We start from the raw sequence: 27,519 nt of genomic DNA, 5'->3' as shown, positions 1-27,519 counted from the left end.
ATTTTGATGCAGGAAGTCCTTACCGACCATTTTCAGGAAATTTGTGTTTTTGTTTTGGCCGCACCCTGCAGCATGCAAAACTTCCAGGGAAGTCCTGAAATTTGTGTTTTTCTGAATCCCAAAAACAATCAGTCAAGAAATTGGGGGCTTCCCTGGTGGCGCAGGGGTTGAGAGTCCGCCTGCCGATGTAGGGGACACGGGTTCCTGCCCTGGTCCGGGAAGATCCCACATGCCGCGGAGCGGCTGGGCCCGTGAGCCATGGCCGCTGGGCCTGCGCGTCCGGAGCCTGTGCTCCGCAATGGGAGAGGCCACAGCAGTGAGAGGCCCGCGTACCGCAAAAAAAAAAAAAAAAAAAATTGGGAAAACAGGAAAAACTATTATAATTCTCCTGTGAGAACGAATGCTTAACAATAAACATCGAGGAATTCCTGGTTTGAAGGAATACACTGATGTCAAGTAAAAAGCACGGCACAAGAATGAAACGCTGACAGAGTCCAAGGTTAAGGTAGACATTTCTGGAACTTGGGACCGAAGTACATAGGAGATAAGTGATCACAACTAATCAGTCTTTTTTTTGTAGCTGTTGCCATGTAAAAAACATATTCGTGGGAATTCCCTGGCGGTCCAGTGATTAGGACCCCACGCTTTCACTGCTGAGGGCCTGGGTTCGATCCCTGGTCAGGGAACTAGGATCCCACAAGCCACCACAAACAAACAAATAAAAAAACGTATTCGTGGCCCTACTTGTTGTTAACAGTGAGTCATTCTCACAGATTAAAATATTAACCTGTTTACATGTATTGTATATCTTATACAAATCCTATGAATGATGTTCTGAGAAGTAAAAAGTTTTAGAAACAAGTCCTTAAATTGGCAATTTCAACACATGGTTCTGTGTAGTGTAGTTGATCTTGTTGAAGGTTTAAACATTTTGTTATCCAAATACTACCCAGTAATATTCTCTGGTATTTTCCTGGTTTTGAATATTTGCTATAGCCTACAGTTCTTTGTAACTACCACTAAATGTTTATTTCTTATTTATTAAAAAAATATAGAAAGTTATGAAAAATACAGAATAACATGACTTCAGGAATTCCTAAGAATTCCCATTTTTCAATCCCCAATCCTAGATTGATATGTGTTGGGAATTTAGAAACCTTAGCCCAGAGAAACTCGATGACCTTCCTAAGCAATTCAGTGGGATGGCAAACTGGGGAGAGGCCATCTTTCTTGGCCTCCAGGAAGGTTCCACACAGAAGCTGGCCCTGCAGCAGAGCTTCCCTGGTCAACATCCCTCCAAAGGCAGAGGTCTGAGAAGAGGGTGGTTCAGGGAGTCGGGGGCTGAGCCTGAAGCCTTGACCTTGGCATATGGAATATCTCCGGCGTCTCAAGTTGCATTTCAATCTTGGCACAAATATTCACTTTCATTCCTGGGAGTATCTGCTCACTTTAGTATAAAAAGTGTTTTATGTAATTATCACGAGAAAAATGAATGCTTCATAAGTAGATGTCCTGTCAAACCTGCACCCTTCACTCGTGTACCGGCAGGAGAAGCAGTGCTGTGGGGCCGGCTGTGGAGTCAGGCAGGCAGACCTGGGTCTGAAGACGGTTCTGCCACATACTGGCCGTGTGACTTTGGGCCGGTCCCTTAACCTCTCTGAGACTTAGTTTCTCCTTCTGTAAAATGCTGATAATGAGAACCCCAATGGCACAGGAGTGTGGTGAGGATTGAATGAGGTCATTCCCATAAATCACAAAGCCTGGCACGGAGTAAGCCCTCAACCAATGGGAGACGTGATTATTTCGTAGTACGACGGGCCCAGCAGTGGAGTGGGCAAGCAAGAACTCGGTGACGTCCATTGGAACCGCGCAAAGGGCTCACTTGCCCCGGGCCTTCTCCAGGTGGGGTCTGCTGGGGGCGGCTCAGAAGCTTTGTGAGCTCCCCGCCAGCCAGCCCAGGCCACCTTCCGCATCCCCACGTGGGCGAGGCGGGCGCCTGGGCGGGAAGGCTTCCGGCCCCCGGGGGCCCCTCCGAGAGGTCTTGCTGCAGATCCTCCAGGGATCAACGGAACCCACCCGCAGGCGGGGCATCCGTAGGCCTTCGGGGGAGGCAGTAGGGAGGGGGTGGAGAGATGCGCGTGTGACGCAGGGTCTCTGCGCTTGTGCTGCCTCCCCGGGCCTCGGCTTCCCGTGCAGCCCCTCCCGGGGTGGAGGCCGGGCGCGCACCCAGCACTCCGGACCCTCTGGCTGCGATGCGTCCTCAGGCGCTCGATGTGGTACGATTGTGCCCGAAGCCCTTCCCACACTTGGGGTGTGGTCGAGCCCGCTCTGAGCGGGTGTCAGTGGCAAGCCAGATGGGTGCTATGGCCTTAGGTTCGGGTCAGGCTGGGGCCACTCGCCCTCGATGATCCCGCGGTGGCTGTGGAGCTGGGAAGCTCTCTGCACCCTCGGGGGGCACGGGTGGGTGGCTGGATCTTGGGGCGGCCAAGGGAAGCCTAAGGGCCTCACCTTGCCTGGGGAGCCGGCTCACCTCCCCTTCCCCTGGGGGGTCGTCCTCGGTGCCCTCGGGGCCTTGCTTCCTCCCACGGGAGCTCTGGGATCCTGAGGCACCGCAGAACTGGGCCGGGCGTTTGTCCGGAGGCCCCTCCTGGGAAGGAGCCGCCTGAGGGGCTCTGTTTTCAGGCCTTTCTCGTGGAGGGCTCTCCTGGTCATCCTCACTCCTGAATCCTGCAGTGAAGAAAGAAGAAGCTGTAGTGTTTTCTCTTCTCCTCAACCCAGCCAAGACCAGGAAGACCCTGCCTTGGGAGTTCTAAATGGGGCAACTTGGTGGAAAGTCTTTGTAAACGATGTATTTCTGACAGCGGGCAGAGGTGGAGGCTGGGCCCTGTGGGAGCTCAGTTTCTGAAATTTGATAGAGCCGGGCAGCTCTACACTTATTTGCAGTGATTTCAGGCAAGTTACATAACTTCTTACAAAGTCTTAGTTTGTTCAGCTATCGGGTGGGGATAATAGTAAGGGCAGCATCATGGTAGCTACAGACTGTCAGGAAGGCAGGGCACAGCAGCGATATGTTAAATTGGAAAGATCCATATAAACCTGTAATGGGGACTTCCCTGGCGGTCCAGTGACTAGCACTCCACACTTTCACTGCCGAAGGCCCCGGTTAGTCCTTGGTTGGGGAACTAAGATCCCACAAGCTGCCCCGCACAGCAAAGAACAAAAACAAAAAACAAAACAAACAAAAACCAAAAAACCTGTACCTGAAAGAACACTTCTTTCTACCAGGTGAGGTCCAGTACCCCGCTACTAACTCTCATGTATACCCCTAATGCCCAGATGTTGGTGTCATATTATTTACCATTAAAATAACCAGGAGTCCTAGGAGGGTAGTGGATTCCATTTCTTTTTTTTTTTTTTTTTTTTTTTTTTTTTTAGTGGATTCCATTTCTTGATACAAGAAAAATCAGGATGGGTCTACAAGCATCCTGTTGAGGCCAGAAAGCAAGGATATTTTCAAGGATGTCAGGGGTAGTGTTAAGAGAAAGACACTAAGTAAATGGACGGCCATTGTCCAACCTGTAACGATTTGAGCACCCTAAAAAATATGACGATCGTTATGCTTAAGGGAAATATCTGGGAAAGGCTGTGAGACCCTAAGCTACCCCAAAGTATAGTTAATATCAAGTCTTCAAAAAGGTAGTTGTACTGCCTTTCTTAGATAAAGAAAGGTGATGAGAATAGATATATGTATAATCTTGATGCTTTTTATAAGTAGGAGAGTGTTAATATATGGAAATTTTGTTTCTTCTATTCTTCCTCTATTTATAAGGCATAAATATGAACTCATTCCTATCTGTGCAAGGAGGAAAGAATAGACCCAGGGAACTGTGTGTCCAGTGACCCTGGAAGAACAGGGTTACCATGACTGGACAGCACTGATGGATACATATAGTAACCCGGTAGGAAATTTCCACGCTCTATTCCTATAGGATGATATACCCATTTGTCCTGATGAGAACTAACTTAAACACACTGTCTCATTTCCTAAGAGAGGACACGCGAAGGAGCTTTAAAAAATACCGATCTACAGGTCTCATCAAAAAGATCCCTGGATTCTATGATAAGCGATTAACATTCAGGCTATCTAAAGAACTCCCACAATATAAAAACAATAAAACAAACAACCTGACTGAAAAATGGGCAAAAAACTTGAAAAGACACTTCTCGAAAGAACATACACAAACTGACCAGCAAGCATATGAAAAGATGCTCAACATCACTAATTATCAGTAAAATGCAAATCAAAACCACGAGATGCCACCTCACACTCATTAGGATGGCTACTATTAAAAAAAAAACAAACAGAAAATAAATGTTGGTGAGGGTGTGGAGAAATTGAAACCCTTGTTCACTGTTGGTGGAAATGTAAAATGGTGCAGCTGCTATGGAAAATAGTATGGTGGGCCCTCAAAAAAGATCCAGCAATTCCACTGCTACTGGGTATATATCCAAAAGAATTGAAAGCAGAGTCTCAAAAAAAATATTTGAACACCCATGTTTATAGCAGCATTATTCACAATAGTCAAGGGACAGAAACAACAGATGAATGGATAAACAAAATGTGGTATATACATGCAATGGAATATTATTCAGCCTTGAAAAGGAAGGAAATCCTATCTGACACATGAATTAGCATAGGTCCGTACTTCTGGCCATTTCTCATGCCGGACATAGTCAACAGCCAAAACGCACTGCTCGACGTCCTGTCCACTGTGAGGACTTTTCTTCACCACTGTCCTCCAGGTTCACCCAGCTGGGGGGCGGGGGCTGTAGCTGTCCACTGTCAGGTCATAACGGCCTATCAGCCAGACCCATCTGTAAACAGGCTTGAGTCTTCAGTCAGCTGGGCGTAAGGGACACCCCAGAAGGTCATAGCCAGTGATTGAGGGAGAGAAGACCATGCAACAGGAGCCACCTGGTCCTGTAAATGGCTCGCACCTTCTGGACCTTTCCAAGCCTGATCTCTTATATCAAGTGATGATAGATTGCTGCTGTGCACACCCAACCTCGTGGTTGGGTTGGTCAGACAACACCCCATTCATGATGAGAAGCTCAGGTTGCATGGTCACCTGATGTTACCTTGTTAGGTGGTCGGTTCCTACCAAGTCCCAATAGCAAGCCAGAGACTCTTGCTGAAAAGCAGAAAAGTTATCTACAGAAAAGAGCCTACACTTATCAAAAGTCCTATGAGTCTGTGCTTTGATTCTGCTTTTGGTGCTTGCTGGAGTATCACTGGCTCTGGGGGATCATAAATACCAAGAGATAGGGCAGCTGTAATGCAGCCTGAACATGTCACAGAGCCTCCTCTTGCTCTTGTCCCTACTCAAAACTGGCACCTCCCAGGTGACTCTATCGATGAGGTATACTGCCCCCAAAATCCAAATAGGCCTACCAAGCACTGGGCCTCTTTTAGGGGGAGTAGGTTGTATGAGGAGCAACTTGTCTTTCACCTTGGAGGAGATACCTTTTCATACTCTAGGCCACTGCATCTCCAGAAACTTCACTGAATCTTTAGTGGGGCTTATCTCCCACTTTCTGGTTTGCATATGTCTTATTAGGGCAATTAAAGTACTTGTTACTTGCTGCTCCTCAGATCCAGTAATGTTGTCAATATAGTGGACCACTGTGGTGTTTTGTGGGATGTTAATGATTAAGATCTTTACAGACTCTATTAGGGCAGAGCGGAACTGACAGAGCCCTGAGGCCACCTGAAGTTACATGGTGGCCTTGCCAGCTAAAAAGGAAACCGCTCTGGTGAACCTTGCCTACTGGTATGGAAGAAAAACCAAGTTGATAGCCGCATACCAAATACCAGGGGAAAGGTACTAAATTTGGGACAGCAGCTGCAATTGCAAGTGTCACCTGATTAAGTTCATGAAGGTCCACCATCATTTTCCATCTGACTCCTGCACAGGAGAGACTGGCGGGTTAAATGGGTATGTGATAGGTCTCACTACCCCTGCTTCTTTCAATTCTTTGGCATGAATCTCTGCACTTCTCCCAGGGATGTGGTATTTTTACTGGTTTGCTGTCTTTGTAGGAAGTGGGACTTTCACTTAGCCCTCCTTGCCATATTGGTCCCCAGTCTGTGGGTCAGAGACCCTATGTGGGGATTCTGCCACTAAGACAGTTTTCAATTTATTGCCTCTCAGCTCCAAATTCAGGCTCTAGTATCTGCTCTGAGATACTGGACTGGACTATTTATGCGTTTCTCCTGGCAGTTAAGCTTTGTCAGTAGAGGGCGCTAGAGGGACATTGAAAGAGGAAGGGGATGCTTTTCCTGGCTCTGATGCTGTTGAGGTTTGTTTTTTTTCTTGCGCTTGCTGCACAGTTTTGCAGGGGCACATCCAGTGGTTCCCTGCCTTAGATGTGTGTGAGAGTGAGGAGTCCTTTGAGGAGCTCGCAGCCCCCAACTTGCAACCACCTTGCTGCACCCTCTCTACCCCGACGTGGTCACCACAGACCCCAGACCACAAGCTGACTTTGCAGTGAGTGGACTCTTGACGCTTCAGACTTCTTTTGCACCTCACGAGGCTTTCTCTAGCACTGATCTCCGGCAGAGCAAGCTTTCTCCAGCGCTTGACTTTGGTAGCAGTCTGGTTTTCTCCAGCGCTTGACGTTGGCAGCAGTCTGGTTTCCTCCAGCACTCTGCTCTTACCGAGTGCACCTTCTCTAATGACAGCAGTGCTTGATTCTTGGTGCGGCTTTCTCCAGCACTGGGCTCTCCCTGATTATACATCTGGCTCTTGACTGCACAATGGTATGACTTTATACAGTGCTTGATCCCTGTACTGGCAAAGCTCTCTCCAGCACTGGGTTCCTGTACAGAACACTTCCTACAATCTTGGTTCCAGCAGTGCTGGAACCCCATGAGGGCAAATTTCATGCATGACATGAAATTTCATGCATGGCACCCCAGAGGGCAAATTTCCAGGAAGTCCCATTGGTGAGGCAGTCAGCGACTTCTCTGCCATGCCCTTTCAAGTGAAGTCTGGATCTCAGCCTGGTGGGAGAGGACTCTTCCTTGGGCTCTCCATCTCAGTCCTAGAGAGAGTAGCTGATCTTAACACCCCTGTTTCTGTATTCTTTAGAATTGTCTTTAGCTCTAATTAGCCAATTCCCTATTATTCCAATCCCCTGTTAATAATTGTTTATGTTAAATTTTCCCATTGTGGCTTCTTTCTCCTGGTTAGACCTTGATTGATATAATAATTGGTACTGGGATGGTCCCAGGAGAAAGACTCACAAAGATGGGATTTTGCAATGATGTGGTCATACCCTTGAGTTTGAGCACAGTGCTGAGCTCCTAACCAATGGGAAATGGGATGCTAGCAATCCACGGTATGCAGTGGCATCACAGTTAATCAAACTGTTGCCTGTGGTTGACTGTGATGAGATGCCAACTGAAGCTCATGCCTTGGGAGCCCAACTGGCTGCTGTCCTTGACTCCTACAGCAGTAGTCATGACTCAGACCTGTGGTGTAGGATGGATTCTTTGCAGTGCACTTGGGTGATTACAGAGAGAAAATGACAAACTCGGGTCTCTTCACTTCCAGCACAAGTCACAATCTGAGAACCAGGATACTTACATGACAGTCCTAAAACTATCTTTTAATTATGTAGACCCAGGGCTGATATTGCTAAAAGTCAAACACAAAATGTAATTGTGTAAGTTGATGATTTATAAGGACAGTTGAATTCACACTCTTATCAAATCTGTCATGGGAAAACTAGGGTATCAATCAGGAAAGAATAAGGTCCAGAAATTCGGCAGGGTGCATCTGGTTGGAATCAGATGAAGCAGACAATAGCGAACTCCCAAGTCATTCTGAGTCTCCTTTGCCGGTGGAAGTAGCTTGCTCTTCTGTGTCTGATGAGACTAGCTGTTCTCTGTCTGAAAACCCTGTGAAAACCTCACCTGGGGCAAATGCCTTGAAAGGGGGTGCTCATTCCACTCAAAATTCACCACAACTACCCTGTTGCCTCTAAGCCTTTAACAAGGGTCAAGTCTCAACACATTTCAGGAAGACGGGTACACACCATGATCCAGGAAGAAACAGCTTACACATCGAAAGAATAGCAATACATTGCTAATATGTTGGCAGAAACCTCAGGAGTGAGAATGGATTCTAAGGGTGTTAGACCAATGAGGGTAGAATATAACACGAGATAGGGCCACAGTCACTTATATGGGTGTATTTACTAAAGATCCCAGATTTACTGTGCTAGCTCACACACCTGAAGTTGGCACTGAGAAGTTACTTGGTTAGCTGGCTGAAATTTAGTGAAGTAGAGTTCTCCTGGCATCACATAGAAGAGAGAATCCAAAGGCTTGGGTGATAGACTGATTTATCATGTGTAACCTGTCAACTGTATTCAGTGAGAGGACCCAGAGACAATTCCTTTGCTAAAACACTGAAGGGAGCATCTCCATGTGTGAAAAGCTCTCTGGGTATTTTTCTCTGTAGGCCAGGTATGACTGTAGGGGGTAGCACCATTTATTTGGACCCCCTGCTATCAGTGGGTATCATGGGATCCAGATAAGGTGGACACATTAACTGTAAAGGGCAGCAGGGACCACCAGGCAATCTGATTTCTTGGCTAGCAGAGATCTTTGGCAATGGTATTTGTTCACTGTCCCTAGCAATGAAATAAATGGGAAGCCTACTCCACTATTGTTGGATTTGTTTCCTTCTTGACCTTCTGTCTAGTTATTTCATCCATTATTGAAAGTACAGTATTAAAGTCTCCAACTATTTTTGTTGAATTGTCTATTTCTCCCCTCAATTATGTCAGGTTTTGTTTCATGTATTTTGGGGTTCTGTTTTTAGGTACTTACATGTTTATAATTATTATGTCTTCCTGAGGGATCAACCTTTTTATCATTATAAAATGTCTTTTGTCTCTAGTAACAAGTTTTGTTTTAAATTCTGTTTTGTCTGGTAATTAGTATAGCCACTCCACATCTCTTATAGTTGCTTTTGCATAGCATATCTTTTTTTATCCTTTTACTTTCAACCTATTGATATCATTGATTATAAAGACAGCATATAGTTGGATCACGTTGGGTTTTTAAAATCTATTCTGCCAATCTCTATCTTTTGACTGCAATGTTTAGTCCATTTACATTTAATGCAATTGCTAATAGATAGGATTTATATCTGTCATTTGGCTATTTGTTATTTATAATTCTTTTCTTTTTTGTTCCTATGTTTCTCCACTACCACTTTCTTTTTGTGTTAAATATTTTCTAGTAGTCCATTTTAATTCCCTTGTTGTTTTATTCTGTTCTTTTGAGTTACTTTTTTAGTGGTTTCCCTGGGAATTACAATTAACATATCTACTTAAAACAATCTAGTTGGGCTTCTCTGGTGGTGCAGTGGTTAAGAATCCACCTGCCAATGCAGGGGACTCAGGTTTGAGCCCTGGTCTGGGAGGATCCCACATGCCACAGAGCAACTAAGCCCACACACTACAACTACTGAGCCTGTGCTCTAGAGCCTGCAAGCCACAACTACTGAGCCCACGTGCCACAACTACTGAAGCCCATGTGCCTAGAGCCCGCGCTCTGCAACAAGAGAAGCCACCGCAATGAGAAGACTGCGTGCCACAATGAAGAGTAGTCCCCATTCACTGCAACTAGAGAAAGCCCACATGCAGCGACGAAGACCCAATGCAGCCAAAAATAAATAAATAAAATAAATTTATTTAAAAAAAAAACAATCTAGTTCATGTTAATGCCAACTTAATTTCAGTAGTATATAAAAACTTGCTCCTATATAGCTCCCTTCTCTCACTCCTCCTTTGTGCTATTATTTTTATTTTTAAATTTATTTATTTATTTACTTATTTATCTTTGGCTGCTTTGGGTCTTCATTGCTGAGTGTGGGCTTTCTCTAGTTGCGGTGAGCAGGGGTTACTCTTCGTTGTGGTACATGGGCTTCTCATTGCGGTGACTTCTCTTGTTGCGGAGCATGGGCTCTCAGTGCGTGGGCTTCTGTAGTTGTGGCTCGCAGGCCTCTGTAGTTCTGGCTCGCGGGCTCTAGAGCGCAGGCTCAGTAGTTGTGATGAACGGGCTTAGTTGCTCTGCAGCATGAGGGATCTTCCCGGACCAGGGCTCAAACCCATGAACCCTGCATTGGCAAGCGGATTCTTAACCACTGCACCACTAGGGAAGTCTCCTTTGTGCTATTATTGTCATACATGTTACATCTTTATTTATTATAAGCCCATAAACACAATTTTACAATTATTGCTTTTTGCAGTTGTCTTTTTTTAAATTATTATTTTTTAAATTTTATTGGGGTATATTGTTTTACAATGTTTGCAGTTGTCTTTACAATATAAAAATTATAAACAAAATATATTTATACTGTCTTTTCTATATACTTATATAGTTTCCATTATTGATGTTCTTTATTTCCTCATGTGGATTTGAGTTACTGTCTAGTCCTTTCATTTCAGCCTGAAGGAGTCCCTCTGAATTTCTTGTAAGGTAGGTCTGCTAGGAACAAATTCTCTCCATTTTTGTTTATCTGGGAATGTCTTAATTTCTCCTTTATTTTTTTGAAGGATTGTTTTGCTGGGTATAGATTTCTTGGTTGATAGTTTTGTTCTTTCAGCACTTTGCATATGTTATCTCACTGTCTTCTGGCCTCCATAGTTTCTGATAAGAAGTTAGCTGTTGATCTTATGGAAGATCCCTTGTATATGATGATTCGTTTTTTCTCTTGCTGCTTTCAGTATTCTCTCTGTCTTTCAACAGTTTGATTATGATATGTCTAGATGTGAATCTCTCAGTTTATCCTACTTTGAGCTTCTTGGCTGTGTAGATTAATTTTTTAATTTATTTATTTAATTTATTTATTTTTGGCTGTGTTGGGTCTTTGTTGCTGTGCATGGGTTTTCTCTAGTTGCGGCGAGCGGGGGCTACTCCTTGTTGCAGTACGTGGGCTTCTCATTGCAGTGGCTTCTCTTGTTGTGGAGCATGGGCTCTAGATGTGCAGGCTTCAGTAGTTATGTCGTGTGAGCTCAGTAGTTGTGGCTCGTGGGCTGTAGAGTGCAGGCTCAGCAGTTGTGGTGCACAGGCTTAGTTGCTCTGTGGCATGTGGGATCTTCCCAACCAGGGCTTGAACCTGCGTCCCCTGGGTTAGCAGGTGGATTCTTAACCTCTGCACCACCAGGGAAGCCCCGATTAATTTTTTAAAACATCAAATTCAGGGAAATTATTTCTTCAAATACTTTTTTTTTTTGGCTGCGTTTGGGTCTTGGTTGCTGCATGTGGGCTTTCTCTAGTTGCAGTGAGCAGGGGCTACTCGTAGTTGTGGTACATGGGCTTCTCATTGTGGTGGCTTCTCATTGCAGAGCATGGGCTCTAGGTGCGAGGACTTCAGTAGTGGCAGCACGTGGGCTCAGGAGTTGCAGCACACGGGCCCTACAGTGCACAAGCTTCAGTAGTTGTGGCTTGTGGGCTCTGAGCGCAGGCTCAGTAGTTGTGGTATGCAGGCTTAGTTGTTCCGTGGCAGATGGGATCTCCCTGGGGCAGGGCTCGAACCTGTGTCCCCTGCATTGGCAGGCAGATTCTTAACCACTGCACCACCAGGGAAGTCCCCAGACACTCTTTCTGCCCCTTTCTCTTCTCTCCATCTGGGACTCTCATTATATGTATATTAGTACATCTGATGGTATCCCACAGGTGTCTGGGGGCTCCATTCCTTTTTCTTCATTCTTTTTTCTTTCTATTCCTCAGACTGGGTAATCGCAATTGACCTGTCTTCAAGTGTGTTGATTCTTTCTTCTGACAAGTCAAATCCTCTATTGAGCCCTGTTAGTGAATCTTTCAATTGTACTTTTGTACTGTTGAGCTCCAAAATTTCTATTTCTATTTGAGATATATATATATATATGTATGCATGTGTATACACATACATACATGCACATTTTTAATATAAATTTAATCTTTCTATATGCTTATTAATAGTCTCTGTTTGGTGAGACATCATTCCCACACTTCCTTTTGATTCTTTAGGCGTGGTTTCCTTTAGTTCTTTGAATATATTTATAATATCTGATTTAAAGACTTTGTCTGATAACTTCCTCAGGGACAGTTTCTTTTGATTCCTTTTTTTCCTTTGTATGGGCCATACTTTCCTGTTTCTTTGCATGTCTCATAATTTTTTTTACTGACAGTGACATCTTAAATATTATAAGGTGGCAACTCCAAAAATCTGATTCCACCCCTCCTCAGGCTTTGTTGTTGTTGTTGCTGCTGTTTACGAACTTTCCTAGATGAATTCTGTAAAGACTGCATTCTTTGCGCATGGCCACTGAAGTCTGTGCTCGATTAGCTTGCTTAGTGGTCAGCTAATGATTGGACAGAGATTTCCTCTAATGCATTCAACCAATAAATTTCCTAGCCTTTTCTGAGGGGCTCTGTGTGTGTGTGTGTGCACAACACTGCTTTAACTTCCACTTCCTGCTTGCACAGAGCATCAAGGTCAGCTAGAGGTAAGAGCTTAGGGTCTTCTCAGGTCTTTCCTGAGTGCATACAGCCCTACTCATGCTTGTGACCTTATAGGGATTCCCAGGAATGTGTCAGGGCTTTTCAAAGCCCTCTATGGATATTTCATTCCCTAGTTTTTCCTTTTAAGTTTTTTTGTGTTTTTTTTGGTCCAGCCTCTTTTTTTTTTTTTTTTTAAATATTTATTTATTTAGTTGGTTGCGCCGGGTCTTAGTTGCAGTAGGTAGGCTCCTTAGGGAGTTGCGGCATGTGGGCTCCTTAGTTGTGGTACACGAACTCTTAGTTGCAGCATGCACGTGGGATCTAGTTCCCTGACCAGGAATGGAACCTGGGCCCCCTGCATTGGGAACGCAGAGCCTTAACCACTGTGCCACCAGGGAAGTCGCTAGCCTCTTTTTTTTTTTAAGTTTTTATTTTTTAATTTTTTGGCCGTGCTGCACAGTTTGCGGGATCTTAGTTCCCCAACCAGGGACTGAGGTCCAGCCTCTCGTTATCCCAAAACTGGTATCACCATCTCAGGCTGCTGTGATATTAAACAATGGCCACTGATTGTTTTAAACTAGGGATGTTTCAACCTATCCCTAGGGATATGGCTGTAGCACAGGGAGAGTTCTGAGTCGGGTCAAATAAAGACAAACTCTGAGAATAGAGCTTTTCAGAGAGCTACCAAACAGAGATACTTCTCTGGGAATGGAGCTGTTACGGAGATTCAAACCTGTTCCCCCTCCTGTGGCTACTAAGCACGGGTTTTCACAATTCCTTTAGTTGTGAGGCTTTTAGTTTTCAAGGTTTCTGTGAACCTGTGAGGAGGAGAATGGGACTAAGGCAAGTTAAAACTGCACAAAGTTCACTGTTCTCGCTAGGGCACAGCTGTTTTTCTGGAGTAAATGCTCCTTGGGTTGTAGCTAGGCTTTGGTTAATTTTCAGAGTTCTGAAAAAGCTTATTTTGACCATTTTAGCCAGAGTTCTTCTGGTTTTTATGAAGGAGTGAATTTTCAGAGGTCCTCACTCCACCATTCTGGAAGTGTTTCTCTTCTGCTTGATCTACAGGAGAAACCCTAGGTCTGGTAGCCAAAATTCTGATTTGAGTTGTCACAGTGGAGAATCATAGCCTGTCACTAGTTCGCAGACCCAAGTCAATCATAGACCTAGAGTCGCTTAACTGAGGGTGATGCTAAGTCTCCTTGAGGAAGGACCTTGTACCATTGCTGCAAGTATTCATCATAAGTGTTTCCCTAAGCCTTCCCCAAAGGGACCTGTGGCCGTTTTACTAGGGTGTGCACTGGGTAAAAGGAACTATCCAGACCCTTCATGGGTTATTAGACATTGGCTCTAATGGACACATTCCTAGGGACCCAAAATGCCACTGTGATCCACCAGTCAAAGTAGATGCTTACAGCAGCCAGGTGATAGATGGAATCTTAACTCCAGGCCAATTCAGTGGGCCTAGGTGGCCCATAGACCCATTCTGTGGTTATTTCTTCAATGCCTGAATTTATCATTAAAATAGACATACTTGGTAATTGGCACAGTCAGTAATGAGAGACTCAAAGATACTGGAAGAAATCTTACAACACATCAAAAATACAAGGGAAAAGAAATCATACCATTAAATGTAAATTTGAAGGACAGATCCAGAAGACTTAACACACAAATAATAGGAGTCCCCAAAGGAGAGAAAAGTAACAGGTGGAGAGGGAAATTTGAGTCTGAAGATTAAAAGACTGACATGAATGAAGATAAACATCTAGACATATCCTGATGAAATTCCTAAATTCCAGAGGTAGAAAACAACAACAACCACTACAATTTGCAAGCTTCCAGATAGAAAGACTAGGTTACTTATAAAGGAGCAAGAATCAGACTAGTTTAAGACCACCCATCTGCAATCCTATGAGCTAGGAGACAGTAGAATACAGACTGCTAAGAGAAAAGGAATGTAACCCAAAAATCAAAGCAAGTCATCATGTCACTTCTCAACCAGGGCAAAAGAAAGACATCTGCTAACCTACAGGATTCAGTGCATGGATCATGTGCATGCCTATCTGAGGGAAGTGCTCAAGAAACTCTCTCAATACTGATTGAGAGCTCATGATAATGCAAGAGGAAGAGATGGGGTAGCAGAGGTGAGCAACAAAGCTTGCGATATATATAGTTCGGTTTAAATGGTAGGAGATAGACTGGGAATTTGTGCTTTAGGTATTAAGTAAGGATTCTTTTGCAGAAGTCATGAACTTTAATGAAAAACCTAATAATAGAGTAGAACAAAAAAGAACCCCTGTAAACTATCTTAGTAAAACTCCAGGAGTAGGGAGAGTGGGGAAGTTAACAGCATTCTAAAGGTATCATCTTTCAGGAGATTGTGTGGGAATGGGCAAGTAAAACATTTTGGTGAAGGGGTAGGATTATTACCATGTACTGATACAACAATTTAAGAATAATTGTGATTGCTAGGAAAGAAAAGATAAACACTAGCAGCTTAATAAAGGGGAGGGTGGACGGCAATAAATAGAAACTTGACCAAGTCAACAAAAGTTAAAAAAAAACGCAAACAGGAAAACATTAATGAAAAATAACTAGTAAATGTAAAATAAGGTAGAAAGAAAAAAGTATATTGTTTATTACAATAAATATGAACAGACTGATTAACCTACTATAAGGCAGAAACTAAATGACTTTAAAATCTAGCTATAAGCAATTTATAGGAAACACATAAAGTGACAAAAATGTTTCAGATAAACGGACAAAAATTCTTAGGCAAATGCAACCAAAACAACAAGATTGAGGGAAGAGTTCTTGCCAAGATTCTGGCAATGTTTATTTCTGGTTCTGGGTGGTGGTTATGAGGGTATTTTGTCCTATAATATCATGTTAAGCTATTTCTCTATGAATGTCTATGCATGATATTTCATAACTGTGATAGGGAGAATAATGGCCTTTGTCTAATGTCCTAAAATGTCCACATCCTAATCCCCAGAACCTCTGAATCTGTTACTTTACATGGCAGAAGGGACTCTGCAGATGTGATTAAACTGAAGTCCTTGAGACAGGGACATTATCCGGGATAATCCAGGTGGCCAGTGTAATCATACGAGTCCTTTAAATTGGAAAACCTTTTCTGGTTATGGTCAGAGGGAGACGTAACTGTGGAAGAATGGTCAGAGAGATGCAACATTGCTGCTCTGAAGAAGGGGGAAGGGGACCACAAGCCAAGGACTATGGAGTTCCTCCGGAAGCAGGAAAAGGTGAGGAAACGGATCCTCCTCGAGAGCCTTGGAAGGAACACAGCGCTCCCTACCCCTTGATTTTAGCCCAGTGAGACCCATGTTGGACTTCTGACCTCCAACACTGTAAGATAATAAATCTATGTTATTTTAAGCCACCAAATATGTGGTAATTTGCTACAACAATAGAATACTGATACAACAACAAAAAAAGCATTAAGATGTTTGCCTTCCTGTTATGACCTATACTTCATCTTCCTTTTCTTTTCAGCTTCACTCTTTTTAAAATTTTATCTGATATATATTTTCGGCCACATTGCGTGCCTTGCGTGGTTCTTAGTTCCCGGACCAGAGATTGAACCCAGGCCCTCGGCACTGAAAGTGCAGAGTCCTAACTACTGGATTGCCAGGGAATTCCCCCAGCTTCACTCTTAAGCCAAACTTCCTCCTTGCCCATAGCTTTGTGAGTCAACAGTCATGGGGAGAGAACGAATGGAAAGAGCACTGAGCTTCAAGATAAGGAACCAAAGTTGTAGTTCTAGCTTTGCACTAACTTGCTGTGTGACTCTGAGCCAATTGCTTTCCCTCTCTGAGCCTATAACGTTAATTATTTTAATTAACAAAAATTATATATTGAACAAAATATTTAGCTAGATGTTGTTCAGGGGTATAATACTTCCCCAGTCACAAAGTCTACTTATCCAAACACTTAAATATGTGAATTTACTTCTTTCTGTTCAACTTATAGGCAACTCTGAGGATTTCAGATCCAGTTCACACAAATTTCAAATCATTCCTTGTTATGACCTTGGGACCTGGAGCTGTAAAAATTAAAAAGGCAACAAACATTCCATAGAAGAATATCCCTCTCAGAGGGCATGCTACCTATCCCAAAATAACCCACAGAAAGAATGAATCCTAAAACATCTCAACAAAATAAGGAAGGGTATATAGAATATCCATTAATAGAGGAAGTAGTTTGAAAATATTTAAAATGCCACTCTATGCCTATTCAGTAACTTTCAGTAAAAGAAAAAAATGTGTAGGATTTTTCATAGGCTTGTATATCCCATGTAGCTGCTGAGCATTTATGGTGGAGCCTCACAGACACCTGGGACATTGGTCATGCCCTTTGAGACCCACGGTAGTCATGGGGTCCCTGGAACGTCCTTGTTCCTTAGAAGTGGCACATTCACTCCCAGCACAGTGACCCCACCAGACTCCTGATATGGGCTCTCATGGCCCCTGCTGTTTCAGTTCACTTTTTCTGGGTCTGGCTTTCAAACTTCCCAAGAGGTTAGATCTGATCAGCTGGGTAGGCATGATCCAGTCGGGCAGTATTTCCAGGCCCAAACACCTCCCAGGCCACCAGGTCAGCCTACAGGAGTCCACTGGCGTTCTGGGCATGACCTTTGCTGTGGACACTGCCTGGTGAATTACAGGATGACCACCGTCCCTCGTTCCTGCTAACTGCATGCCTGTAGCGGCCTCAGAAATTATGACAATCAAATCTGCCCTATGCTTTTCTGAATGCTCAGGCCCCACTGAGAATCACTGTTATGGAAAATTGGGTTCAGATGCCAATTCCTGGGCCCATTGGGGATTTGAGAGGAGGAAAGTGGGGTGTCATGATGGGACTGCAGATGCAGCTGCCATGTGAATTAGGAGGACACCTCTCTAGTACAAGGTCTTGAATTCCTTAACTGGAATTTCTCCCACCATGGGGTTTTGAGGTGTGTAATCATTTAAACTGGAGAAAGAGTACGGTACATGTAGGGGCATAATGGGGGGGGGGAACTTATTTTTATTTTATTATGAAAAAGAAAATACAGGGAATTCCCTGGTGGTCCAGTGGTTAGGACTCTGCGCTTTTACTGCTGAGGGCCCAGGTTCGATCCCTGGTCAGGGAACTAAGATCCCACAAGCCACACGGCATGGCCAAGAAAGAAAGAAAGAAAGTACAGAAATACAGATAAGAAAAAATAAGAGTAACACTATATTCCTACCACCCAGAGATTCCTATTGCTAACACCTTGAATTGTTCTTTTCTATCTTTCCTAAGAGCTCAGCATGGGGCCCAGCATAGGACAGAACTTCCATGGCTGTTGAGGAATGAACCGAAATGATTCCTCACCTATAAATTAGGAGGTATGAAGTGATCTCTAAAAAAACTCCCCTCTAAAAATCTAGAAGTGTAGAGTAGGGCGGTGGATAAAAACTTGACCTCTAGCGTGTGTCTCATGTAAACATACACATTACATATACCCCTCTATCTAGCACTTAACCTAGGGCCTGGCATGTTAGGAAGACCCAGTCAATGGGAGCCACTGTTACCATCATGTCCTTGCTCCCCACAAGGTTCAAGGATCCCCATCTCCTTTCCCCCAAACTCCAAGCCCCTCAGCCCACTTGCTGCTCTGAAAGCCGTGGCAGAAAATGTCTCCTTAGAGCAGACTGTGAGACTCCTTTCTTTAAAGGAACACTCTCTTTACAGTGGTCTTTGAGTTTAATTTTGAAATTGAAAAAAAAAGGAAAAAAAAAAAAAAAAAAAGAGCCTGCTTTCGTACTTCCCTGGTGGCGCAGTGGTTAAAAATCCACCTGCCAGTGCAGGGGTCGTGGGTTCGAGCCCTGGTCTGGGAAGATCCCACATGCTGCGGAGCAACTAAGCCCATGCGCCACAACTACTGAGCCCCCGTGCCACAACTATTGAAGCCCGCGCGCCTAGAGCCCGTGCTCTGCAACAAGAGAAGCCACTGCGGTGAGAATCCCGTGCACTGCAACCAAGAGTAGACCCCGCTCACCGCAACTAGAGAAAGCCCGTGCAAAGCAATGAAGACCCAACGCAGCCAAAAATAAATAAAGAAAAATTAAAAAAAAGAAAAAGCCTGCTTTCATTAGAAAGTTGCGAAGAATAGGGAACACTAAAATTTTGCTGTAGATGATGGAGGAAATAGTCTGACTTCAGAGTCTGTGCTCTGTGTTCGAGATCACACGCTCTCCAGTCAGACTACGTGGACTCACATCTGCCTCTACTATTTACTGACTGGGGGAGCTTGGACAAGTGACTTAACTTCTCCGTGCCTCAGTTTTCCCATCTGTAAAATGGACACAATAATACTACTTATCTCACAGAGTTGTTGAAATGATTTTTGTGAGGTTATGCATGTAGTTTCTTAGAGTATTACCTGGCTCAGGGTTAGCTATTTGGTTCTATATGGCCCCAAATTATTCTTAGATCTAACCTGCTTGGAGTGAGGGTTGAGATTCTCACTCAAGTTGAATAACAATGGACCCTAACTGCCTTTGAAGGAGGATAGGTGTGATTAACTTCAAGTTTGGGTCCAAGCTGAAATGCACAGCTATGTGAGGGGAGGACCAAGTATGTTTGTCTTCTGTATGCTACATTTTTAAAGTTAAGATTTAAAAATTAAGCTCCCTCCTTTCTTTGCCCTCGAGGAAAAGAAAACTAGTTTAAATGGAAATGGGCTCTGAGTTTAATGTGCTATTAAAGCCAACAGTGAAAGAATATGAAGTGTATTAAGAAGGGTAGGAGGGTGGGAGGCAGAGGGTCTTGGTGGAGGTGATGACAAGGGATGGAAAAGTCCCCAGGCCTGGAAGGGGAGAGAGGGAGTCCTGGCACATGCCCCAAGGCTGTGCTCCATGAAACTAGCCAGTCCTAGGAGTAGGTGGCTGCCTGATATTCCAGGAATCATGGGGTCCTACATACAAGGAGTCTCAGGCAGCCCTAGATTCTGATGCCTTGCATGTGGTATGGGGCAGAAGCCATGGACTTTAAAGGACCACTGTCCCTTGGACAGTGATGCCAACAGCAGCCAAGATGAACAAGGGATTAGACCCTCCCTGGCACCAACACACACACACATACACACACCCCTAGTTATCCAGGCAACACTTCTTGGATTCTGGTGTGCCCTTGAGAGAGGAAGAAACCCCAACAGTGCCTGAGATGGAATCTCTGCTTAGAGTCACAAATTGCATTGTTTTTTAATAAAATATTTGATTATTTGTTTGAAGGGATACCCAAAACAACTAGCCTGGTCCCCACATGTTTTGGTCTAGTGGCTAGAGTCCTCTCTCAAGCCTGCTACTCCATTCCTCACCCCCAGTTTTATTTTCAAACTTGGTTAATAGGTAGTCTTTGGAATTAAAGAGACCTTAGGTTAAGTCTAGGTTCTGTCACTAGCTGTGTGACCTTGGACCAGTTACCATAGTTAACTTTTCTATACCTGTTCCTTTTTCTTTTTTTTTTTAAATTTATTTGGTTGCGCTGGGTCTTAGTTGCGGCAGGTGGCCTCCTTAGTTGCAGCTCGCAGGGTCCTTAGTTGTGACTTGAGGGATCCTTAGTTGTGGCACGTGGGCTCCTTAGTTGCAGCAGGTGGGCTCCTCAGTTGCGGCTCACAGGATCCTTAGTTGCGACTTGCTGGCTCCTTAGTTGCAGTACGCAGGCTCCTTAGTTGTGGTATGCGAACTCTTAGTTGCAGTATGCATGTGGAATCTAGTTCCCTGACCATGGACTGAACCCAGGGCCCCTGCATTGGGAGTGCAGAGTCTTAACCACTGCACCACCAGCGAAGTCCCTATACCTGTTTCTTCATCAGTAAAATGATGCACTTCCTCTTACGAACTGTTAGGAGATTGAATTGGAATAATAGGGTGGTTTTCCAACTATGTCCTGTAAAGCCTCAAATCAGACAACCTAGTGTTTTCAAAACTTCATTCACATCCCATGTTCCCAGGCTTCAGACACCTGTACACCATCTCTACTATTTGCTTAATCTTGTCCTTTAAAAATATCAACTTTTAAAATGGAAAAACATGTATTCAAGAAGGAAACTTTATATCACTACCATAAACAGGAAGTACCTATCACTTACCCTAGAATGGTAAAAAATAAATACAACAAAATCAAAACGATGGTATTCAATTCTCGCTTGCGATGGTTATAGGCCAAAGCTCTGAGCTCAAGGCCTGGACTTTGTTTAAAAAAGAGATTATCTCAGTCATAAAAGGCCACTTATGGCTGTATATGAAATGTCCAGAATAGGCAAGTCTACAGAGACAGAAAGTAGATTAGTGATAGTCTAGGGCTGGAGGAGAATGGGGATGACTGCTAATGGGTATGGTTTGAGGGTGATGAAAATGTTCTAAAGTTGACTGTGGTGATAGCTGCACAACTCTTTGAATAAAGAACCACTAGATTGTACACTTTAAATGGGTGAATTGTATGGTATATGAATGATCTCTCAATAAAAGTTGTTAGTAAAAACAGAAAATGGTTAAATCTTATTTTTTTTCTCCTTGAGGTAAATGAAAGGATGCAAAGATACCTGAACCAGGACCACTATTATTTAACTTAACCAGGTCGGCGAGCATCCCTCGCTCCCCATCATCTCCCTGTGGCAAGCTTTTGCCCCCTTATGAAAGGATTCAGTCATAAGCACTCAATGTTAGCTAATATTCCCCCAAACAGATCTGCCAGTCAAGTTGCACAAACCTGGTTTATAACCCTCGCTACTCACCCACTGTCCTGCATCATGACTGTGGAGAAAATCGCCCTGAACCTCACTTTTCTTACTTGCAAAATGTGGACATCTCCCGAGGTATGTATGCACCGCTCCTGACACAGACTAAGCTCTCAATAGTGGCTCTCATCATAAACGTCCTTAAACTCTTGGAGCAGCAGCGCTAGGAATCAAGGGATGTGGTTTTGAACTATGCCTCTGCCCGGACTAGATACACTGGTGGGAAAGCTTGTCTTTGCCATTCCAAAGTCACATTCTCTTACTGGGCCTCGGTTTCCTGGACTGTATAATGGGGAGACAGTGGATTCCCAGAGGCAAGTAAATAAAAGAAACTGACTGTGATCGGCTAGTCCCGGGATCCTCACGCCGGCATTACAGCCGGGGAGACAAAGGCCCAGAGGGTCCAGATGCTGCCCACGGTCAAAAATGCTGGTCAGGAACTCGGGGGAAGGGGACACGTCCGCAGGTCCCGGCCTAGGTGACCCTGATCTGCTGCTGTAGAGCAGACACAACCTCGGCGGCACTGTCCCCCGCCCGCGCCCCGCAGCCCTGGGAAAAATCGTGTCCGGAGCGCCCGTACCGGAAGTCCGCCGCGGCCTCTCTAGGACCCGAGCTGGGCGCTCGGTGCCCTTAACGCTTGATTCGCCGCGGGGCGCCCTCCCCGCGCTCGGCCGTTTCCGAGGCGCACTGCCCTCCTTTGTTTCCAGGAACCTTCACCAAAGGCAGGAAGGGGAGCCGGATCTGTGGGTCCAATTTTACAGACAAGGTGACTGAAGTCACACGGCAGCTGTACCAGAGCCCTGGCGCCCCATTTAGGGCTGTTTTCATTGATCCCAACCGACTCTCTCTGGCTCCCTCACAATATCTTACAATAGATACAGTAAAACCTCAGCTGGGGTTATAATCGATTACAACAGACTTTTACTTTCGTTTCTTTAGCACTGCATTTCCCAGAGTGCCTGTAGTCCTACCGGTGATTTTAAAAATTAAAGATTGAAAAAAAAAAAGAAAAAAAAAAAATTAAAGATTGGAAATATTATTCGCTTCACAAAAATTTGGTTTACATCTTCTCCGTGCGTGGTCTGCACTTGGTTCACTCTGCTCCCGACACGGGTCAAAGATAGATGAGGAAAAGATTAAAAAATATATATATATATATTATATAAGTCCCCTAAATACAAACCAGTTCCATTCCGAGAGCATGTTCCTAAGTCCAATTTGTTCCTATGTCCAACAAAGCGAGCCTAGGTACCCCAACTAACACAATTGGCTATATAGTACTGTACTGTAATAGGTTAATAATACTTTTCACACAAATAATACATAACAAACAAACACAAAAAATAAAACAATTTTACAGTACAGTACCTTGAAAAGTACAGCAGTGCACTACAACAGCTGGCATACGGGGGCTGGTATCAAGTGAACAGGCAAGAAGAGTTACTGACTGGAAGAGGGAGAAGAGGTGGGAGATGGTAGAGCTGAAGGATCGTCAGCAATAGGAGACGGAGGGCAAGCTTCAATTTCACTCAGGCCTAACGTTGATGGCACAGGTTCTGGTTCCTTGCTGGATTCAATTATATCAACCCTCCTGAAAAAACGATCCAGTGATGTCTGGGTAGTAGTTCTTTTTTCCTTGTTGTAGATGACATGGTAGCACTGGATTGCATGCTGAACGGCTGCTGCAACCTTCGTGTACTGTTCTACGTTCAGGTCCTGTGCCTCAAAAACTAACAGTGCCTCCTCAAATAAAGAAAATCCCCTTGCCATTTCCTGCATCGTGAATCTCTTCGGTTCTTCAGTTATCTCTTCTTCCTCTTGTCTCTCTTTGTCCTTCCTCTGGGCCTCCAATTCCATCAGGTCTTCATTAGTACAGTACGTGCCTTCATCAATGATTGCTTTAAGTGTTTCAGGAAACTCCCGGGCAGCTACCGTATCTGCACTCGCTGCCTCACCACTTCCTTTTACGTTTTGAAGGTTGGCTCTAGCCTGGAACCGATGAAACCAGCCGGCATTAAACAATGCACCCTCTGATTCTTCGCTGTGTTTCTTCTTTGAGTCTTCATAAAGGGTTTTAGCTTTCTCTTGAATCAGCATTAAGCTGAGCGGGACTCGACGCTGATGCTGATTCTGCACCCACACTCTGAGAAGTTTCTCCATCTCCTCCATCACTTTTCCACGCTTCTTCGATACTATTGTCGACATCTTCGGCACAGCAGACTTCACATGTTCCATGATCTTGTCCTTGTTCTTTAGAATTGTGCTGATGGTTGAACGATTCATGCTATAAGAACGAGTGACATCTACCATCTTTTCACCTCGCTCCACTCTCTCAATTATTATTATTTTTTTTATTTTTATTTTTTTGCAGTACGCGGGCCTCTCACTGCTGTGGCCTCTCCCGTTGCGGAGCACAGGCTCCGGACGAGCAGGCTCAGCGGCCATGGCTCACGGGCCCGGCCGCTCTGCGGCATGTGGGATCTTCTCGGACCAGGGCACGAACCCATGTCCCCTGCATCGGCAGGCGGACTCTCAACCACTGCGCCACCAGGGAAGCCCTATTTTCACTTTTGTTTCCATCATTATAGCTTGGCGCTTCTTAGCAGTACCAGCTACAACACCACTGCTTTTACACTTGCTTCCAGACATCCTGGGCTTGAAATAAAGATACTGTACTACTGTACCCTATACAATACTGTAAAGTACACAAAAACACAACCACTTGTAGAGGATGCACACAGGTGACAATGTACGCCAGACACGTGAACTAATTTACGTGACTGGACGTGCGAACGCAATTCGCATCTTTGAAAGTTCACAACTTGAAGGTTCGTATGTAGGAGACTTACTGTATATGGAAAAGATAATATTGGTTTCATGTTTCAGATGAGGCAACTAAGGTCTAGACAGGGAAATGACTTTCCCAAGATCACACAGTTAGTACAAATCAATTGAATCTGGAATACCTCCATTCCTATTCTGCATCCTGACCCTTCACTACACCACAGTTGCATCCCAGAGCTGACTGGAGGAACAAAGGAGGGGACAGGCAGAAGAGCCATTGCCAACAGACGAATATAAGGGAATGGAAAGTAAGTTATTGTGCTCTGCCCTTTCACTTGCCCTGTGTGGGGACCTGGGGGTCACCAACCAGTCACAGCCCTGCCTTCAACGGATGTGGGGAGTCTACCCGTTGCTGAGTATGCCTATTCCAGATACACCTTCTGAAACTGGGCAAACACCACAGGATGGGTTTGGGGACCCACTCAGCCCACTGTGAGAAGGACCTGAGCTAAAACTCAGTGGATCACCTGACCTCAGTGAGGTTTTGGGTCTCCAGGAGAACAGAGAGCTGAATGCTATAGTAGAAATGTAACAGGAAAAGGAGTAGGATTTGCCAGTGAAGAAAGGGAGGTGGTCTTTCATTCATTTATCACTAACAAACGCCTACTACTTACCAGTCACTACAGGAGGCCCTGCAACAGAGATGAACAACGTGGCCTTACTCTAGCAGGGGAAAGTGACACGTCAAATGAAAGAGGAAGTACGGTGACTAACCCAGAACGTGACCTAGTTTGAGGATCACGGGAGCTTCCTGAAGGAGGTGAGATCCAAGCCAAGGCCTGAAAGATGAGTAGGCATCAGCCAGGAAGAAAGAGGAAGGGAGGAAGGGAAGGGTTTCCCAGGCAGACGGAGCAGCAAGGGCTAAGATGGGAACTAGCTTTGGCCAGCTTTGGTGTGTTTGAAGTTCCATGGGTTAGATGTTAGAGAGCTCAGGGGGGAGGAGGGAGAGAGGAGGGCAGAGGCCAAACTGAGCAACTGAGCAGGGCCTGGTCTGCCATGATAAGGAGTTTGGCGCAAGAACTGCATGGGCAAAGGCAGGTGGGAAAGGGCACCATGAGGCCCATGTGGCAGGAAGGCAGGAAGCAAGGTGAGCATCCTGGAAGAAGAGGCTGAGGAGGTGAGCGGGGACCAGGCTGGAGAGCTCAGACATTAGCCTGCAGGCCATGCAAATGAACATGAACGAGAAGAGCAAGACGTGGAGGGGTGGTGGGGACTCTAGGGACTGGAGAGCACATGCTCCATCGCCAAGGGCAGCCAACGCCCACACCCCTAGGTAATGACCATGCTTCGTAGCAGACTCAATGTCTCAGAACTTCTGCTTTGTCAAAGGTAGCCGGGAGGCCAGATTTTTGTATGAAATCACTTAATTTTAAGTATTGGCAACACATTCAACACCAGGTAAGCCCATCAATCATACCCATAGGCCAGTGAGTCCCAAACTTTGCAGGATATGAGCGTCACCCGTGGAGCCAATGCCCCAGTCGCATCCTATACCAATGAAAATGTCTGGGGGTAGAAGCCAGACATCAAAATTTCCCAGGTGGTTCCAATATGCAGCAAAGTTTGAGAACCACTGCCATAGGCTGAGTATATCCTTTGGGTTGCCAGGCAAAGCCATGGGGAGCCATGGGAAGTTTTAGAGCAAGGGAGCAGCAGACCAGTTTGGAGTTTAAGGAAAATCAGTTCTTAGAAGGAAGGAAGTGTAGTCTGGAGTGAGAAAGGGCCTGGGAGCCTAGGGGCAGTGGTGGGATCCCAGTTTGCCGAGAACTGAGGGATTCCCGGGAATGGAACTTGAAGGGCTAACATGGAAAGTCCTGGGCAAACCAGAATCTAGGGCAAACCTAGATCCTACCTCTGATATCGTTCTGTCTCCCCAGATTTCTGGGGGACTGATGCGAGGAGAGGAGAGAAGACCACAACAGGAAGCTGAGGTTTGAAAGGTCCCTGAGAAAAGGCTATCCATCTCCCTGGGATGTACTCATCCAGGGCTCTGAGCCCTAGGCCTGACAGGCTTGTGCGGGGAAACAGAAACAGGCAGAGAACTTGGACCCATCTGCTCTCCACCCAGCAGAGCAATCCTAGTCAAAGACAAGTCTATGGCATCTAACCCAGCGATAGAAAGGAACAAACTACTGATCCAAGCAACAGAGTGGGTAACTCTCAGAAACATGCTGAGTGAAAGGACATGGATGCAAAGGAGCACATGCATTCCATGCATGCGAAGTTCAGCAACAGGTTGACCTAATCAAAACCAAAATCAGAACAGCGCTGTCTCTAGGGAGCTGGGGACAGGGAAGGGGCAACAGGAGACTTTCCGGGGGGGGGGGATAGTGATATAGTTGATAAGGGCTTGCATCATGCAAATTATATATTTGTTGAAGCTCACTGGATCACAGTTAACACCTGTGCATTTTGCTGTATGAATAGTTTTGCTATATGAATACTAGATGAATAGTTTTTCTTTTTACAGGAAAAGAAAAACCTATTAATAAATACTGGACTCTAGTGAAAAATGTGCATGCCGAAGTGTAGAGAGGGAAGTATACCACTGTCTGCAACTTATTTTGAAGTGTATCAAGAAAATAAGAAAGGTTGTTAGATGGATGGATAGGGCTATGTGATAAAGCAAACAGTAAAATGTTATATAGAATCTAGGTGGTAGGTACATCAGTGTTACCTGTACAATTCTTCCAATTTTGCTGTAAACTTTAAAACTATAATAAAATATTAAGGGAAAAAGCCCTCTAAGTCTGATCATGTTACTCCGCTGCTCAGACCCCTTCAATAGCTCTTCATCTCACCCAGAACAAAAGCCAAAGTCCTGACAATGGCCTCCATGCAGGATAACCTTACATCCTGGTTATCCCGTTTCACCTGTTATCTGGGGATAATTACTAATACATCCTCTTTTATCCTCAAGGTTTGAATGACAGGTTATGTGCCTGTCCTGCCGCTGAGGCCCTTGCTGACCTGACCTCACTTCCCACCACTCTCTCCCTCCTCCCTCTGCTCCAGAGGCACTGATCTCATTTCCAGGCATGTGCCCCCTCAGGGCCTTTGCACTGGCTGTTCCCTCTTCCTGGAATGCAGTTCCCCCAGATATGTGCAAGGCTTTCTCCCTCACTTCCTTCAACCTTTTCCTCAAATGTCTCCTCAGTCAGGCCTCCCCTGACCTCCCTATTTAAAATTGCAATCTGCTTTTTCCCCACTTCCCTTACTCTATTTTTTCCACAGTACTTATAACTTTCTACATATAATCTGATTTACTGAAGCTAAGTTCCGTGAAGGCAAGGATATTTTTCCATCTTGTCTATGTTGTATCCCCAGG

General features: G+C 44.8%; 1 protein-coding gene and 1 non-coding gene across 3 annotated transcripts in view; one reads left to right on the top strand and one right to left on the bottom strand.

The window, feature by feature from the left end:
- Positions 1-278: 278 nt before the first annotated feature.
- Positions 279-27,519, bottom strand: part of BCL7C (BAF chromatin remodeling complex subunit BCL7C) — a 34,656-nt gene continuing 7,415 nt past the window's right edge. Inside the window, exon 5 of one of the 2 annotated variants that reach the window (XM_027126373.1) lies at positions 279-2,727. In XM_027126373.1, the coding sequence (XP_026982174.1) occupies positions 2,527-2,727 (201 nt within the window). In that variant the 3' untranslated portion in view covers positions 279-2,526. The remainder of the gene's footprint in view (positions 2,728-27,519) is intronic. The other variant, XM_027126370.1, reaches the window with a different exon arrangement.
- Positions 17,642-17,714, top strand: TRNAK-UUU (transfer RNA lysine (anticodon UUU)). The gene has a single exon. It is a non-coding gene; the product is annotated as a tRNA-Lys (tRNA).

The sequence above is a fragment of the Aethalodelphis obliquidens genome, unplaced genomic scaffold (genome assembly GCF_003676395.1).
Source record: "Aethalodelphis obliquidens isolate GAN/ISIS:26980383/991018 unplaced genomic scaffold, ASM367639v1 scaffold30, whole genome shotgun sequence".
NCBI classification, from domain to species: domain Eukaryota; kingdom Metazoa; phylum Chordata; class Mammalia; order Artiodactyla; family Delphinidae; genus Aethalodelphis; species Aethalodelphis obliquidens.
This window is presented reverse-complemented; position numbering and strand designations above follow the sequence as displayed.